Consider the following 18,257-nt stretch of genomic DNA (forward strand, 5'->3'; position numbering starts at 1 on the left):
TTGTAGCCATGGAAACAAAAATAATAAACTAATCATTTAATGCTATAATTTCTCATCTTTTTTTCATTTCAAATGCAGAAGAGAACTCAGAAAAACACCTCAAAACCTCAAGTGGTTTTTATCTGCCACTAAATGAAGTATTTATTATATTACCAAATATAATATCCAGATCAAATTTTGATTTAACTGGAAAAGATTCTTTTTATGCTTTTCTCCCCCCAGAAAGTTACTTTCCAAGAAAAAATATTTTTCTCTTATATAACAAAGGATGCGTTTCATCTCTCCACTTGTCACTCAAACAGAAACATGACATGAAGTCCATTCAACTCTGTTCCATGGGGATTTTGTTGTTGCTAAAAAGAACAGAACAAGCATCCTCTTGGTGCTTTGGGATGACAAGATCCAAGAAATACACAGGTGAATGTGACAGCCCATCTTCTTCTGATAATACAACCTTAAATCTATTTGTAAAATAGATAGGTTTGTATCAATAGGTTTGTAAAAAACCTCAGACTAGAAATGCAAAGAATCAAGTGACTTTTCAAGGGTTCTAATTAGTCATAGTTTTGTACCCATGGAGTAGAACAGGTAAGCTGAAGATCATGAATCCCTTCAGGAAACATGGCATTCATTTTAAACTTGCCTACGGTATATTCCCAGACACAGAAAGTAGATTGTAGGGGTTGGGAGGTGGTACCAAGCTTTTCAAAAGACAGTAGTGACTTTTTTCACATGAAAAAGAAGTCGGAGGTTTTGCTTTTTTCCTTCCCTGAAATGTTTCAAGTTCTTACTGTACATATTTTTGTTTATTTTTCCCTAAAAGTCTGCTTAATTTCAACATCTGAGTGATCATTTTCCCTTCAGAGATGTATTCGATGCCTCAACAATGTATCTAAAGATGACGCCATTGACCTGCAGGCAGTAGGAGACACATTCTAAATTACTTTCCTAGCAGTAATGTGAAGAGGTTAATGGTGATATTGTATGAAATTATGACATTGTCCAGAGAGTTCTGGAAAATTCTTGTCTCACCCCAAAGGTGACAAAGAATATCTATGAATTCTGGACAACATGGCAAAATACACTCTCACCCAGCCTATCTCGTGCCTACTATGTACATTTACACATTGACTGGATGCATTTCTTCTATGCTGTGTGAAGTGGATTCATTCATATATCAAATCTCTAATCTCAGACTCATTAACATCATGTTCTAATTAACTAAGCTAACTGCCTAGGTCATCTCTCTATGGAAGGCACAAGTATCACTTTCAAAATCAGTAAAGTACTAGGGGGAGAAAAACAGCATCTGTGAATCTGATATCCTGGGGTCCCATCTGTAAGTTTACTGTAAGTATATAGTATGTCTCCAACTCGGGTTCTTTTGAAACTCAAGTAGGGTATTTTCCTTTTCTTCTCAGTCTATTGGAAAACTGCCAAGAATAGAACTTCAGGAAAGTTAAATCTACATTAATTTCTCAGATCAAAAATTACTCCTTATTACTATATTGACATGATTTAAGAAAATACTGTTTACCTTGGTTGCAGAATAGATGGTCAACAGTGGGACAGGGAACATGCCACTGCCAGATGAGATGTTCAGAATAGCCCCTTTGGATCTAAAAAGGAAAATGTACCATGTAAAAGGAGTGAAACCACAGTATGCAGTTGTTTGTGAATTACAGATTGAGATATATAATTATTTGAAACAGAATAACGTAGCTGTTTTTCTAACACACATCTCTCCCTGCCTTTCATCAGTACGTGCTATGCTCGGTCAGTAAATGAGACATAATTCAATCAACTAAAAATAGCTCTTCTTCACGATTAGCTCATTTCCCAGTCTTAGTAATCCAGGGCATGACCAGATCAGATCTCCAGTCTCCTCGAGTTGATCTCTACCCTCTGAGGTCTTCTCTAGCCACAGTGCCAAGAATTTTTACTTACAGATCTCTTATACTCCCTGCATGCACCTTTCTTTTAGCATATCATCATGTACTACTTTACTGTAGGATTTAATCATTCTATGTATATAAACATTCTCTCCTCGTCCCAACAAAACCATAAGCTTCTGTATATAATAGCCCACTTTCCCTCAAAATATTCCACACGGTACTGAGCACATAACTAACAGGTACTTAATAAAACTTTCTGGCAATGAGTGAATGGCTATATCCTTTCCCTGGGTTGTAGATTCCACTTCTACTTTCGACTTCTACTTTTCCTGGGTTGTAGAGACTTGGGCACCAACAAAGAGTTGACTGGAAAATTATGTTACTCTCTAGTTCATCAAACTGTGTCTTTTGCCAAAAGGCAAAGCTCAATTGTTATTGTAACTTTTAGAGACTACTGAAAGTTAAAAAATCAAAGTTACCAGGAATTTCTAATTCTACAAAAAAGTGAAAATTAGCTTGAGAAAAGCAATGCTATAAAGATACCAGTTGTTGAAAAGTATGTTTAGGTTAGGTAAAGTGTGGAATTATGGTTTAGGAATGTCACAACTACCAACTCTTCCTCTCAAATCCGTTCTTCTCAGAGGATTCCCCTTTGTCAGCCACTGCAACCTGATCCCACCCACCTCCTGTCTCCCATATTAGGTTCCTTTTCTTAACCCACTTTCTCATTGTTCTTTGTCTGAATTTACTTCCAACACCTTTTTAGCTCAAAGAAGGGACTATAAAGACCCCCTTTATGCAAAATAATAAAGAATACATGATTAAATGGCATCTAAGTTATTTCAGACATAAATCTTAAAGGAAATAATCCCCAAAAGTCACCCGCTTCATCTGCCAGCCGCTAGGCGAGATGCCACTTCAACCATCAAAGGGAAGTGGGAGTACTCGGCTTAGTGTGTATCACCGGAAAAATTGTTGTTGTTGTTTAACAGAAGTCCTTATTAGTATTATGTGCCTTCCTAAACTGTGAAATCCATTAAGATTTTGATGATAAAAATTACATTTCAAATTTAAAAATATTAGTAGGGTTTTGAATAAAGTTGGAAATAAGTAGCCAATGGTTTAATTATATCATTCTGGTATTTTTTGTTTGTGTTTTCCTCAGAAACAGAAAAGTCTTTTCTTTTTAAATTTTAAGGTAAGAGTTTGTATCAGGAGTTAGAACTCAACAATTCTAACATAAAAACTGGTAAATTAGCAATGAATATCTAGTCCTTTCATTTTATCTATATTTGTGAGAAATTCCTTTGATGAAAACAGAAAGACCACTTTTGTTACAGGAGATTTTTAATTTAGTATTAATTTGTAATATTTAAAATATCTTTATCTTTTTTGGGGTATTGATAATGTTCAAAAATTAGACTGTGGTGATGGTTGCACAGCTCTGTGAATACCCTAAAAACCATTAAAGTATAAAAACCATGTATACTTTAATGGGTAGATTGTTCGGTATGTGAAATTTATCTCAACAAATCTGTGAAAAGAGCAAGAAAAATATTTATGACATATTGGAACGTATCACTTTTAAGCTGGGAGCAGATCCCAATCAAGTGAAAACGATCATATCGCATGTAACACAATAGGCTTTCTAAGAAGTAACCCTCAATCTTGACAAGTCAACCCCCCTCCTGTATCCTAAGCATCCTTGTAGGTATGGGTAGTATTTTATTTTCACCTTTTCTCATATAACTGGGAACAGCTATGTCCAAACTCATTCACAGCAAGTGAAGACACAACCAGTCTGAAGTAGATGCAGAAAAATGAGGCTTTCCAGTGAAGCTGCAACCTATCAGTGCTTGGCCTATCAGCTGGATTAAATGCTCCATTATGCTCAAGTTAGCTGGGGTGGTTTTATGTGCCCTTGAACAGAAACCTTACATTTTAAATTCCATTTCTCACTAACAAAATGCAATTTAAAAATCTGTAAAAGGTAAAATGTAACATTATCAAGTGCACTTCAAAAATTAAATCTTGACCTGATCAAAACAGACCCTTAAAACTTCACTCACCAAAGCAATGATCTAAATACAGGAAAAGTCATTTAAAGCTAATAAAAGTTTCTTTCCCATATTAAAATACAATACAGATCAATTATCCGATGTCACATTCATGCAGTCATGCTCCCTTACTTGTTTGCTCCTTGAGGCAACTAAGATTTTGTTTCTCAAGTATTCTAATCCTACTGAAAACTTCTAGGAGGTGGAGTTGCTTTGAATTAGTAAAAAGTCAGAGTTTGAGGGTACTTCATACAAAATACACTATTTGCATGCTAAAACATATGAAAACAAATCTAAGACTAACAAAGGTTAAAGCAAGAATGCACTCGACCTAAGTAAATAAAAGAGTAGCATTTATAATGGTACCAAAGTGACAGTAGAGAAAATAGCCCTTCTACAAATCTCTGTCCTGCCATTAAGCTCACATATTTGTCTAGCAAAAACCTTCCTCCCACACCCCCACACACAATAGTGTAAAATTCTCTCGCTCTTTCTTTCCAAGGGCAATAATATTCAACTTAGTTCTGTCTGAATCATAGATAATATACTGGTATAGCCTGCCTTAATCTTTGTACTGTATACAGTATCTGTTCTCTATGTAGAAATGGGGCTGAGCATTTGGGACTGCAAGGCACAAAAGACTCGCCCTTAAAATCAACCACATTGTCTAGCTCTAATCCTCCATCTAAGCAGAATTAGTGACGTCAAACCAGTTTCCATGGCACAGCAGACTCATGACAACTCTGTTATATCAAGCAGAAGGACAAAATGGGCTGTGCTTAATTGCACACAGAAACAAACATGAAACCAAACCCTGGTTAATCTCTCATTTTCTGGGGACTTGGGAACAATTCTAAGATTGGAAGGTACATCAAGAATTTTTGCTGAAGTTCTATAATGAAGACTCATGTTGCTCATACTTCAGTGCATTTTCTAGTTCGTTATGACAAATATCCAAATAAACAAGTCAAGCAATGTTTTCCGTGATGCAACATTCTTAATTCATCATACTGCTTACTTGCTAGCAGCCACACAATGGTGTATCGGTGGTACAAATTACTGAGGATCTACCAGAACTAAAATGTTGTGAAAAAACCCAAAGCAGAAAACACCAACTGCTGACAGGAAAGTACCTTTTCCTATAAACATATTCTCTTTAATTATGAGTCCTCCCACAAGCCAGACATTAAACTCGCCCAACTCTAAAACTCAGTACCTCGCACTTACAGCTTCTTATAGATATGCTCTCTCATGGAATTCCCTCAGACCTGTGAAATTCCCAATAAGACTCCCTTAATTGTCACCTGGATTTTAAAAAAATTGCTAAGCCTTTATTTTATAAGTGCCTTAATATTCTATCAGACTGTTGTGGTATCCTTGTCCGCACCTCTGTAAAAATACTACTGTCATAGAGGACATAATAGGTCTCCTTTGAAGTAAGTCACTGTTTTCTACCTTCCTCAGAAACTTCATCACTGTCCCACAGTGCAGGTGGGAAGAGAGATGTGCTGCTGTGAGGAACCGAAACTGCAGGGTCAGTCCTAGTGGAGACTGCTAACTGCATACAGAATTTGATGGTAGGCAAGGAAGAATGTACCAAAAAAAAAAAAAAAAAAAAAATCCATCCCAATTCTTCACATTTCCACTTCATATCAAGTAGTACAAAAGCAGGCTCTTGAAGGGGAGGGTTGTCATTATATATATTTTTTAAAGCTTAAACATAATACTGAAATTGGCACAGACAGTTCTCTAACAGACTCTCAAGAAGACTGAGAAACCTATAAAAATAGAGATCTATGTCAAAAAGAATCTTGGAACACAGGGGTCAGGTGTATAATTAGAACCAGCAATCCAAATACTTACATTGTACAAATATTGCTTTGTGGAAGAAAGTTTGCAAACATTTAGCACATGAAAGAGAATTACCTGCCTTAAAACACCATAACATGTCATAATTCCACCTTAAGCAATACAGTTATGAAAGGGGCTATTTTTAGCTGTCCCACGGTTGTTATGGCAACCACCTCCTGGCTCCAGCTGTACACAATGTTTATAATTCCAGGGAAGTGAAAAGAGCAACTTTCCTCTATAATGTAATTATGTACTTTCTACATCTATCGTAACAATACCTTAGTTTGATTATAGATACTTGTTTAGTGATAGTCAATTGGCCCTAGGCTATAGTTCTAGAGGGTTTGGAAAATCTCATACATCAGAGGTGGAACCAGTGGAAGGAAAACAATAACAAAGGATCATGATAAAGGACTCTGCTGTTACTCAATGGAGATACTAATGCTATGGAAACCAGCCATAGGAAATAAGCCATTTGGGGATGGTGTAAAGAGCAGGCTATAATGAAACCATTTATAATGTGTAAGGTAAGAATGCTTTCAAGATGATGTGCTAACTTGGAGTTTTTCTCTCCTCTCTGGGCACACAGCTAACATTTCTGGCCTTCTGTGCAATAGTTGTAGCCTATGACTGAGTTCTGCACAATGAAATGTGGGTAGAAGTGAAACTTCCCTTAAAACCATCTTTACTCTCTTTTCTTTCATCTGTCAGCTGGATGCAGAGAACTCCAAGATCCTAGAAAATTATGATGCCCCTAGATGGAAAGAGCCGCAGATCCCTGAATGACAGGTAGAGAGCGGAGGGAAAAGTAAACCTTTATGTGTTAAGCCACTGAGATTTGGGAGTGGTGTGTTTCAGCAGGTAGCTTACCTTGACTGACATATCTAGTAACTAAGTTCTTTAATTCAAGTAGACATAGACATTCCTTTTCCTAACCAAAAGTATTGATTCATAAAATCCACATATATTTCTCACTAGTTCTTAACAAGTATCAAAATGGTAATGTGCTGTCAGCTTCAGTCATAGCTTCTGATAACTTTCCACCATTTCTTAACCTCAATTTAAAATCAACTTGATCGTTGCTTTTTTTTTTTTTTTTTTTTTTTTCGAGACAGGGTCTTGCTCTGTTGCCCAGGCTGGATGCAGTGGTGCTATCTTGGCTGACTGCAACCAATGCCTCCTGGGGTTCAAGTGATTCTCGTGCCTGAGCCACCCGAGTAGCCGGGATTACAGCTGTGTGCCACCACACCCAGCTGATGTTTTTGTACTTTCAGTAGAGATGGGGTCTTGCCATGTTGGCCAGGCTGGTCTTGAATTCCTGGCCTCAAGTGATTCACCCGCCTCAGCCTCCCAAAGTGCTAGGATTATAGGCATGAACCACTGCACCAGCCTCAACTTGATTTCTTAAAAGGCAAGGATCCAACATATCCACGATACACTTGACTCAATGAATGCCTATTGAATAGATGGACTCTCTTTTTTTGCATTGCTTTTATGTAATGCTCCAGCTGTGATCATGGCTGTCAGGTCTACAGAGATAGCAGTGAAGTTCCCAGCTCCTTGGTTTTGTATTATTTACTAACTGTATAGCTTCATAGCACTCCATCTCTTTGGGCCTCTATTTTTTCATCTGTCAAATGAGGGAGGTTACTGTCAATTAATTTAATGCACTGGATTTCTATGACTCTTTGACTCTAAGACTTTATGCTGTAAAATGATTTTGTAACCATTATCTCTTTTGATATGGTTTTCTTCAATACAATTAAAAATTCCTTTCACAATACCTCTGTGGTTTATAAGTGTTTCTTTTTTAATGGACAGATTTACTATTCTGAATTAATGCCATGTTACCTGCAGATGTCAAAACTAGGATTAAGGTGAGGCCCAAATTTAATCTCTCCTGAGTTCTACTTTGCCCCAACTCTACTATCTTCTAGGGTTCTGGGCTGGTCTAACCACTGCCATTTATGTAGCTGACCATCGGGAATCCACTCCCACTGGCACCTAACAATAGGCAGTCTGAAGATTTTAAAGGGAAGTGTTACTAAAATAAAACAATTAAAATACACAAAATTGTGTATAAGGACCTTTGCTGAGAAACCGTTTTTTAACCAGTCCCTGTAGATGTTCAACAAATGGATTCCTAACCTCAGTTTCCTCATCTGTACAATGGTGGGAGGCTATCAAAGTTAAATGAGTTAACACTGACTAAGTTCCTGGCACTTACTATATACTCAATAAACATAAGCTGTAATGCCTGCCTGGAGTGGGTCATAGAAGTTTCCTAACAGAAGTATGGTCCTTGGGTCTTCTCTTTTCAAAGCTGTGATTCCTCTGGGCCTCTTCCAAACTCATAGTTATTTTGCAGAAAAAAAGATGACTACGATGCCCTAAATTCAGCAAACGATCGAGCTAGCTCAGGATGCAAGCCCAAATCTTTTTAGCAGCTTTTCTTTGAAGGCCTAGACATCACTCAGGTTTTTCCAAGGAAGAAAGAGCTTAATTACAATTTTACACTTCATGCTATTTCAAATAACAGAACTCTACAACATGTTTCTCAATCAAAATGAAGACATTCAGCACGTACTAGCAGAACCAATTCAAACTGGAACAAAGATGGGGCAAGTGGACATTGCCTTTTCCTCCAAGGGTTGGTTTGACATCTTATAATCACTTTATATAACATGCTTAAGTTCCTCATACAGCCATTCGGCCAGTTAAAAGTGAAAAACCAGAAGAAGAGGTCTTGCTTAATCCAACTCTACTGATTTTGGCTTTGAGAGAATACAGCTTTAAGAAGGTATTCCCGGGAATATCCCAGGAACTCTATCCACCCCCTCAGAATAGCAGGCAATTGAGTTAGTGATGGTGACTCAGGCAGGCTTTTTCATCCTGATCTAAAGGAACCACTACAACCCTAGAGAGAGAAATAAAAAGGGAATCGAGTGGAAAAGGCCTCCACCACCAATGACTCATGCTTTACTGTGACTCGCCTGGCACATCACTCTGTGGCTAAGACATGGAGGCTTGGTTCATTAGTCACTTCAGTGATTTTTTTCAAAGCAAGGATTCTCCCTCTAAATAATCATGAGCTCTGCTTCCACAGTGTTTGTGTGTGAGCTTGTGACTCACCTTTCCACCATGCCAGGCAGTACCAATTGTGTCATCTGCAAGAGAGAAAGCAAAACATTCATGATGGCCGAGGATGCAGGCAACAGGAAAAGAGTGAAGAAAACTCACCCACACTAAAAAGAAGAGAATCATGAAACCATTCACCCCTTCTACAGATAGCAGGTTATTTTCTATACTCTAGAATGTGACCGTGTCAAGAGGGCATAAAAAGGAACCAGCTGAAATTACTGGAGAGAACACAGGGAATACTTCCAATGAACTTGGCTAAAATTAGTCTTGCCTGAAATGTAATACTGGCACAGAGTTCTTTAAACAATGAAGGATTTACAGTGAAAATCTACATTTCCCAAAATGCATTCTCAGAAAAGAATATATGTTATCAGAAGAAATATCCTGCCTACCATGATGACTTAAGCTTTCTAATCTCAAGAGCTCACATAAACTTTTCCAGCCAAAAAGTCTTTAAAAGAATGCCATAAAGTGATATGTTGGCAAAGAGTAAGTATATCTTCATATTCATTTCTCTTGTTGTTCTAGTTAGCTGTAAGTAAAACTCATCCTTAAAGAGAGTTAAGATGTGATCTCTAATAACCAACAATGAAAAGGTGACATCTCCATTTTTTAAGGACTTCATAATTGTTGACTAAATACATATAATGAGAGGGGCTATTTCTAAACTCTGTTTTGATACATTATTAACCAAGAAAAGTTCAGAAGTCCAATGGTTTAGTCAAAATCACCTCATAGTTAAATACTGAGGTTGTAACATAAATTCCCGACTCCCAGATATCATCAATTCTCTAATAAACAGATGCTGTTTTATAAGGTTTCAATGCATGCTACACCTAGAAATTCTGTTGTTTCTATCTTGAATAATACTTCGTATTAATTAAAGTAGATAGCATTCTGATGAGAAGGGAATTTTGTTTTCCTAGAAATATTTTGAGAAAGAAAATGCCATCCAGATTTGACAAGGTAAATTCTGCTATGTGGACATCCAATCCAGATGTATTATGAACAGCTTTGTATGGTAGTACAGACAGATGTACATCAGGCATATTAACAGTGGTGGAGTATTTTATTGTAAAGGATAGATTATACAAAACCCTAACAGTATTTGAAAACATTTTTTTTTTAAATTTAGCACATTTCATCAGGGACCATAACGCTTAGCTAAAATATTATAAAGAGTTCCCCCAGCATTTTGTGAAGGGAAGCTATAATTCAGTTCTCCAAAGTCCTGAGATCACCAGAAACAGAATGAGGAAGGAGACTGGTAATAAAAATGTCTTTACCCAGGTGTGGGGGTGATCTAAGGTATTAAGGAAATGAGATCTGTTAACTACAAAGCAGCTAAGTGGAGTCCAGAAAGGGTAGCCACTGCCTGTTTGGCTCTCTTAAACAGGCTTTCTTCTATTTCTAGTTGGAATAGTGGGGGCAGGGAGATGGGGGAATATCAGGAGCTATTTTTTCCCTTATACCATATGCATGTCATGTATATATTAAATGTCTGCTTTCTGAATGCCTAAAGTTACCTAGAAAATCATGAGACAAAACAAAACCCCGTAACATAAAACCATACTTACAAAATTATACCAATGGCATGCTAAACATTAAATGTTTCCTTCGTCAAGAGGTCTTTTATGTAGGGACATGTTCAAAATATATTCTTTATGTATATGAATTAAAACTCAAGAAGTTTTAATAACTTGACATAAACACTGATTTCAACGCCTGGCTATTAAAGGCCAGAAATATTTGTTGAACGCCCAATGACTAGATGATTCATCAGCAAAGACACAAGTTCTCCCCTGCAAAAGTTAATTTCTTTCTCATAGCTCATGAGCTCCTCCTTTTACATTCTGACTCTAAATTCTCTCTCCTTGTCATAAAATGTAACATCTTTTTAAAATCTGTCAAATAATAACAATGAAAAGCCTGAGAAAAGTTAACCTGAACTCTGCATGCTTTTATCAAATTGATCAATGCCTTCATCTATATTGAAATTATCTTTCCTTCTAATCAGATTATGTCACAATAAATTCAATTTCAAGCCTTCTTTATTTGAGTATATATATACAAATCATTAATAGTCTATGCATTAGTTAAGAGGCTTCATTATGTTCAGATCAAATTAAATTTTCTTTAACACCAAATTTTTGTAGGATTTTTAGCTAAGCTATCAGCAGAGTTATCTGTATGCATCAGTTGGTATCTTGATATTTGGTTATTTATGCAAATATACCAAGCATTTCTGTGAAATCTCACTATCTATCTGAACTCCATTTCACAGCTCACAAGCTGTTTCTGGAGTTAACTCAATGCTAATTTTAGGCCATCTGTAGGTGATAATTGCTGTACCAGAAAAATTTTTGTTCCTCTTAACATACTTCTAAAAAAAGGTTACCGTAACTTGCAAGTTCAGTGGTTAAGAATATTAGACAAGTAATAGTAAACATGATTTCCAGACCCATTTTCTTCCCTGTGGAACTGTTTCCAAAAGTGTACAGCAAACAAATTTTAATTTAATTCTTTCCTAAGAAGTAGACAAAAGTTTCTACAATAGTGCTTCTACAACAATGAGAGTGTGAAATCCTTGTCCTTGCAGGAAAAGTGTTTACTATTTATATACATATATATTTTCAGTGACAGTATCATTAATCCTCACTACAAGAAAATCCTAGATGCCTAGAATCTAAAGGGTATAGTTTAATATATATGTTATATCACACTTAAGGTATTGTTATCACTTTATATGCAAGCAAGTCAAAAAGTATACAAATATATGAGGAAAAATGAATGTCTTGATGACAGTTAAATTTAGAATTTGATTCAAAGTCAAGAGTAAAATATTTACTAGTATTTACTGGTACAGCAATGTATATTCTGGCTGGGAAGTAAATAAGAGGCTTAGTTCATACAAAATCAAAATCAATACTATTAGATTAAGATTATTTAGATAATTAGATTATTCAGCAACAAGGCATTGGCTGGCCTAGAAAATCCTTGAAAATATTATATTAAAATGTAACCATCTGTGGTTATGACTAAAAGTGACTTATTTTCTTCTTAGTGTTTGTATATATTTCTCATACTTTTGTCAACAATCTTGCATTGTTTTTACAATTAGAAAACCCCCACAATCTTATTTCTAAAAAAAACCTAATTTGAATAAAACTTTTTCTCTTTTACTCCTATAATATCAGTAATAAACAGTTTGTAGAAGGAACTTTATTTTATACCCAGGAGCCAATGTAGATTTTCCCACTCATTAATTTAGTATGAAAAATGATCCAATTTAAGCAAATTATTCTTGTGTCACATAACCTTTGGCATTTGGTCATTTTTAAGAGAGAACAGTACGAGAAAATATGATTGCATAATGTTCAAAAAGACAATCAAAAGCTCAAATTAAAAGATTACATTAAAATTCAAGATGCTTTAATCACCTGTATTATCATAATATATATGTAGAGAATAAAGTATAACAACTCACCCTGGAATCCAGGTAAAGCCCCAGGAATCCAGGCTATTCATACCCGGAATTAGGATACCACAAATAGCCACTTTGTCCACCTCTGCCCTCCCTCTACCCCAAAGAAACCTGCTTACCATGAATAGGATCTGAATTCAAGTAACTAAAAACGTATCCACACAATTTGGAAGAAAACCATCTCTTAGATGCAAATACCTTAAACAAGTTTTCAACTGTAATCATTAACAGTAATTTTTCAAAATCACAGTATACCAGTGAAAATAATTACAGAAAGTGACAACAATGTTACACAATGCCTGTTTTGGAGAAATTAGATGGTAACGCCATTGAAAATCATGCTACAAAGACACAGCACACATTTCCTTTGGCAAACTGTATAATTTGAGCACCTTGGTAAAAAAGAACACAACTTAATTAGAAATTCTTAGACTCTCACCTGTATAGCTAACAGAATATTTACTGCACAGGGGGTGGAAAGCTTAATTAGATAAAGTTTCTAAAAGTGCTTTGAGATCTCCAAGTATTATTTGGTTTTCCTTTATATTAATGTTAAGTTTTTGTGAAAGTTAAGAGCCCCCCTTGCCATTTTCCCAGCCCCATATTACTTAACCTTAAATTCAACACTATATCATTCAAAACAAAAATTTTCCTTTTGTAATAAATATGGTTTGATCTACATTAATTTATCAAAAGAGAAAGAACTTTTCAGAACAAAGAGCTCCATGCCAATTAATAATGATTCCAAAGCCGTAATTTATAAACTCTAAACAAAATTTTTTAAAAAATGGATATATGGCCGGGCGCGGTGGTTCTCGCTTGTAATCCCAGCACTTTGGGAGGCTGAGGCGGGCGGATCACGAGGTTAGGAGATCGAGACCATCCTGGCTAACATGGTGAAACCCCGTCTCTACTAAAAAATACAAAAAATTAGCCGGGTGTGGAGGCGGGCGCCTGTAGTCCCAGCTACTCGGGAGGCTGAGGCAGGAGAATGGCGTAAACCCGAGCTTGCGTGAACCGAGATCGCGCCACAGTACTCCAGCCTGGGCAATAGAGTGAGACGCCGTCTCAAAAAAAAAAAAAAATGCGTATACCATCATACACAGTTAGTTTCTGAGTTTCACATACTATAGTATGCTAAGAGCTTCCAATACCTAAATTTTTCCAAAATAAGCTAACTTCTCACAAGTGACAGGTTTGGGGAGGAGAAAATAATTTCTAAAGTTCTCAGAGATTTTTCATTTTCATTCGCATATAAGGCGTTTATCCTATAACCTAGTTTCATTTGGAGCTGAAAAGAACATCAGTACCAATCTATACCTACTCCCTCATTTTTGAAAGAAGAAAACAATGCAGAGTGGTTATTGTGCCTTTTGGCAAAACCATCATTTTGTAGTTATGCCTGAAGCAGCCTGTTACTATGACACTCTAAGGACTAAATGTATCCAATAATTTGGAATTTTTTAGGAACATAATGATAACTAATTTCAAAATGAATTAAGACTAGCTATTAACTTGGAACGCCTTCATCTAGAAAAGCTGTGGATGGAGATCAGTGGTGAGGGTTTTACTCTCCTTCCCATATTTTATCATATTCCTAATGCTGTTAAATTCTTGAGGCAGGGTGCCGGGATGCATCCTTAACATAAACCCTAAATTAAATACAATTAGACTGCTGAACGGAGACTGGTCTCATGGATTTTCGAATTAATAGAGGGCTCCCCCTACTGGCATTGTGTCACATGCCAGAGGCAAATCCAGGTGAAAAAAACAAATGTTTCTGTGCTTTTCACCCATCTGTCCATTCATCTAAACTTTTATCATCTACTCCATGGGCAGTGCATCGCATAAGGCACTTCTGGCTAAGTGACATACAATCAATACACTGTGGTATAAAAAGGAAAAAACATATTTTCAAAAACCATGCAAAGGGTCTCATACTCTTATTTCAGAGAATCATGGGGCAGAAGACGTGTTTGTGTCCCCCCTCTCCAAATTTTTTTTTTTTTTTGAGACAGGGTCTTGCTCTGCCAGCCAGGCTGGAGTCCAGTGGCACAGTCTTGGCTCACTGCAACTTCTGCCTCCTGGGTTCAAGCAATCCTCCTGCCTCAGCCTCCTGAGTAGCTGGGACTACAGGTGTGAGCCACCACCCTCGGCTAATTTTTGTACTTTTGGTAGAGACAGGGTTTCGTCATATTGACCAGGCTGGTCACAAACTCCTGGGCTCAAGTGATCCTCCTGCCTCAGCCTCCTGAGTAGCTGGGATTACAGGCGCACGCCACCATGCCCAGCTAAATTTTCTATTTTTGGCCAAGACGGGGTTTCACCATGTTGGACAGGCTGGTCTCAAACTCCTGGGCTCAAGTGATCCACCCGCCTCAGCCTCCCAAAGTGCTGGGATTACAGGTGTGAGCCACGGCACCCGACCCCTACCCCTCCAAAATTTGTATGTTGAAACCTAATCCCCAATATGGTGACATTAAGAGGAGGGTGGGGCCTTTGAGAAATGATTACATCATGAGGGTTCCACCCTCACACATGGGATTGGTGCCCTTATAAAAGAGGCCTGAGGGAACTTGTGTGCCTCTTCTGCCACATGAGGACATGGCAAGAAGGCTCCATCTATGAAGAATGGGGTCCTCACCCGACACCAAACCTGGTGGGGCACTGATCTTAGACTTCCCAGCCTCCAGAACTCTGAGAAAGAAGTTTATGCTCTTTATAAACTACCCAGTCTAAGGCATTTTGTTAGAGCAGCCCAAAGGGACTAAGAGAGAAGAGATTAATTTAGTCGATGTCATTCTAATCCTTCAATTTCTCCAAGCAGTTATTCCATTTGAATAGATTGAACACTTGGAGTCACCTGGAACAGAAGAACCCAAACTCCAGTGCCTAAAAGGGTCGGAGAGGTAATGTAAATGAGTGAGAGAAGTCAAACAATAGAGACTGGTGGGGACTGTGGCAATCTAGAGAGCTGTAGGCCTAACTAACTGCATATATCCAAAAACTACTCAGCTCTAGTCACTTGCTGCCATGTAGTAATTCAGGTCTGTGTTACCCAATTTTCAGATTTTTCCCAAGAGAAGTTAGAAATCTGGGTGTAAAATTTCCGAATTTTGAAAACTGAGCCAGTCAAAATGTGTTTGTCAGCCACATCTGGCCGAAAGACCAACAGTTTACAACCTCTGACCCAGCATATTCACCTTCTGCCTCTTCCACTTCTGGCAGATTCAAAGATTAGGAAGTTCTCACAATTTAGTATAAATACCGAATGATTCAAGTTCAACCTTCTAGGGCCACATAAAATCAGTGTCACCCTTATTCCCAAAGAACCTGAACTAAAACTAGAATTTTCAGTTTTAAAAAAAAGCATTCATTTATTATTATTTCTTAGAATAAAAAAAAAAATGTGTTGTGCACCTGATGTATGTGAGGCCCAGGGTAGGATTCAGCAGGAAAGGAAAAGGACATGATACCAACCCTCATGGTGCTTACAATCTATAGAGAGGCTCTAAACTGAAAGAGAGACTCAATCTAAGAAAAACTCTAGTCCAGGCATGGTGACTCACACCAGTAATCCCAGCACTTTGGGAAGCTGAGGCAGGAGGATTGCTTGAGGCCAGGAATTCCAGTATAGCCTTGGGCAACATAGCAAGTCTCCATCTCTATAAAAAATTTAAAAATTGGCTAGGCATGGTGGTGCATGCCTGTAGTCCCAGCTACTCAGGAGGCTAAGGCAGGAGGATCGCTTGAGCCCAGTAGTTCGAGGTTAGAGTGAGCTATGATAGTGTCGCTGCACTCCATCCTGGGTGACAGAGTGAGACCCTGTCTTAAAAAAAGAAACACACAAAAACAAAACAAAAAAAAAAAGAAAGAAGAAAGAGTCTAAAAATGAAATGCTCAGTGAAGGGAAGACAAGCAGTGGGCACGTGACACTCCGGAGGGTTCAGAAACGCACCCTACCCACACCCACCCCTAATAAGAAATGGTTTCAAGCCCCCACCTTGGTTGAATGTCTGATGAAGGAAGAACTAAATGATAAGCCTCTGCTTTAAGTCTTATACTGACCCCCCCAAAAAAGTAAAATATTAAATTAATATAAAAATATTAAATCTCAAATTGACTTAAAAAAAGTAAAAAGAAATTAATACATAACCCTGCTTGAGATGCTCTTCCCCATTCCCAAATAAAACAAACAACAAAACACAACAGTATTTCACAATATGTGGAGGCTGTTAATATATTTCACTTTGGGCCGCACCCCCATCCATTTCCTTCTCTGCTCTAAGAAAAAGGTAATAAAGAAGGTCAGAACATCCTCTCTATTTGTCAGAATGGTGGCCTGGACATTTCCTCAGAGGTTCAGCTGTAGGCAGGGCCATTCTCTAGCTTCCACCTCATTCACTAAGTGCAGCAGCAGTTTTAGGGTCCAGCATCACCTGAAAGAATGGTTTTCCCACCTTTCCACAGGCGCCACAGGCAGTTCAGGTAATACTGTTTGGGCAGTGCTTATCTGAAAGGGAGTGAAGAGTCTAGGGTCTCTTGAGGTTTGAAAATTGTGAATAAAAGAATTAAAGAATAATCTGACCCAGAAAAGTAAGGCAACCCCAAATTTGGTAGCTGTTAAAACAAGAGATCTCAAATCAGAAACAAAGGGCACAATATTTGTTTTAGAACCTGTCTTTGGACTGATGTGAAGCTCAGTGTACACCCTGTTTGAAATGAAACCTACATTTGTCTGCCTCTGGAGTTGCAGCACTTCTCCCATTCTCCATGATTTCTCTAATAGCAATCAATAGCGGTTTAATAATTTCATTTGCAAACTCTCTCAGTATTCTGGGATGGAAATCCCTTCAGGTATGAAACTAGAACTATTTTTAGAAAAGTGTGGTTCAATGTCTTGAGGTTCAGTTGTCTCTAAACTCCACCGTTTCTGGGATAAAGGTCATTGTTCTTGATGAGAAATAAGATGTATCTTAAATTTTAGTCACAGAGCATCTGCAATCAGAAGAAAGCCCTGTCGAGTAGGACTTCTCTTACAGTTTGAGACTGATCTACCTGCCATATTGGTTACCTACATATAGAGTTTCTACATCAGTTAACTATATGCAGGCAGGGAACAGGAACAAGACTAAATTTATCCCTGAAGGATTTAAGAGTAAAACTGGAAAAGCAGGCAACAAGGCTTCGAAACATCCCTCGTAAAGGGAAAGCCCATTGAAGTGAGCCACTGAGAGGGAAGAAAGGAACAAACTCAAAATACTGGACAAGATCGAAAAGTAAAACCATCAGACAAAACTGGAGAACTAAGTGGCCTGGAAGAACTGCTTATGATTAAACATCAAGGGTCTATAGTCAAAACTTTCTGATTAATATTTCTTCCTCAATATTTTTCTGGCCACATTACTACCATTTTATCTGGTGGTGACCAGCAATTTCTTTGGTCTCAGGATATTTCACTTCTTTCATTCTCTATTGAAACATGGAACTTTTACAACATGGAGTTTTACAATCATCTGACCTACTGATCCAGAACATAAATATATGGATCTGAAGGAGTGTAAAGCCAGGTCATTCAATGTTCATGGCACACTACAGACCTTACAATAAGATGCTGGGGCCCTTCTCAGCAAACATCTCCAAAGTAGGGACACAAGCCCAAAGTCACAAGGCCAAGCTGATTTCACCAATCTCTCCTGGAACACTCCTCAGCCAGTTATTCCCTGTCATGTAGTTTAATGAGGAGATAAAACCTGGCCCAACATTGATGGTGAGAAGAGATTGTTCTCTTCCTTATACAGGTCTTTTCTGAGAAAGTCATTGTGGCGT

At 37.7% G+C, this 18,257-nt stretch overlaps 1 protein-coding gene across 1 annotated transcript in view; it reads right to left on the reverse strand.

Annotated features, from left to right (window-relative positions):
- Positions 1-18,257, reverse strand: part of HSD17B12 (hydroxysteroid 17-beta dehydrogenase 12) — a 167,666-nt gene that overhangs the window by 15,114 nt on the left and 134,295 nt on the right. Inside the window, exons 7-8 of the mRNA XM_028833499.2 lie at positions 8,936-8,970; positions 1,538-1,619 (exon numbers count right to left, since the gene is read on the reverse strand). Of these exons, the coding sequence (XP_028689332.2) occupies positions 1,538-1,619; positions 8,936-8,970 (117 nt within the window). The remainder of the gene's footprint in view (positions 1-1,537; positions 1,620-8,935; positions 8,971-18,257) is intronic.

This window comes from Macaca mulatta, chromosome 14 (assembly GCF_049350105.2).
Source record: "Macaca mulatta isolate MMU2019108-1 chromosome 14, T2T-MMU8v2.0, whole genome shotgun sequence".
Taxonomy (NCBI): Eukaryota; Metazoa; Chordata; class Mammalia; order Primates; family Cercopithecidae; genus Macaca; species Macaca mulatta.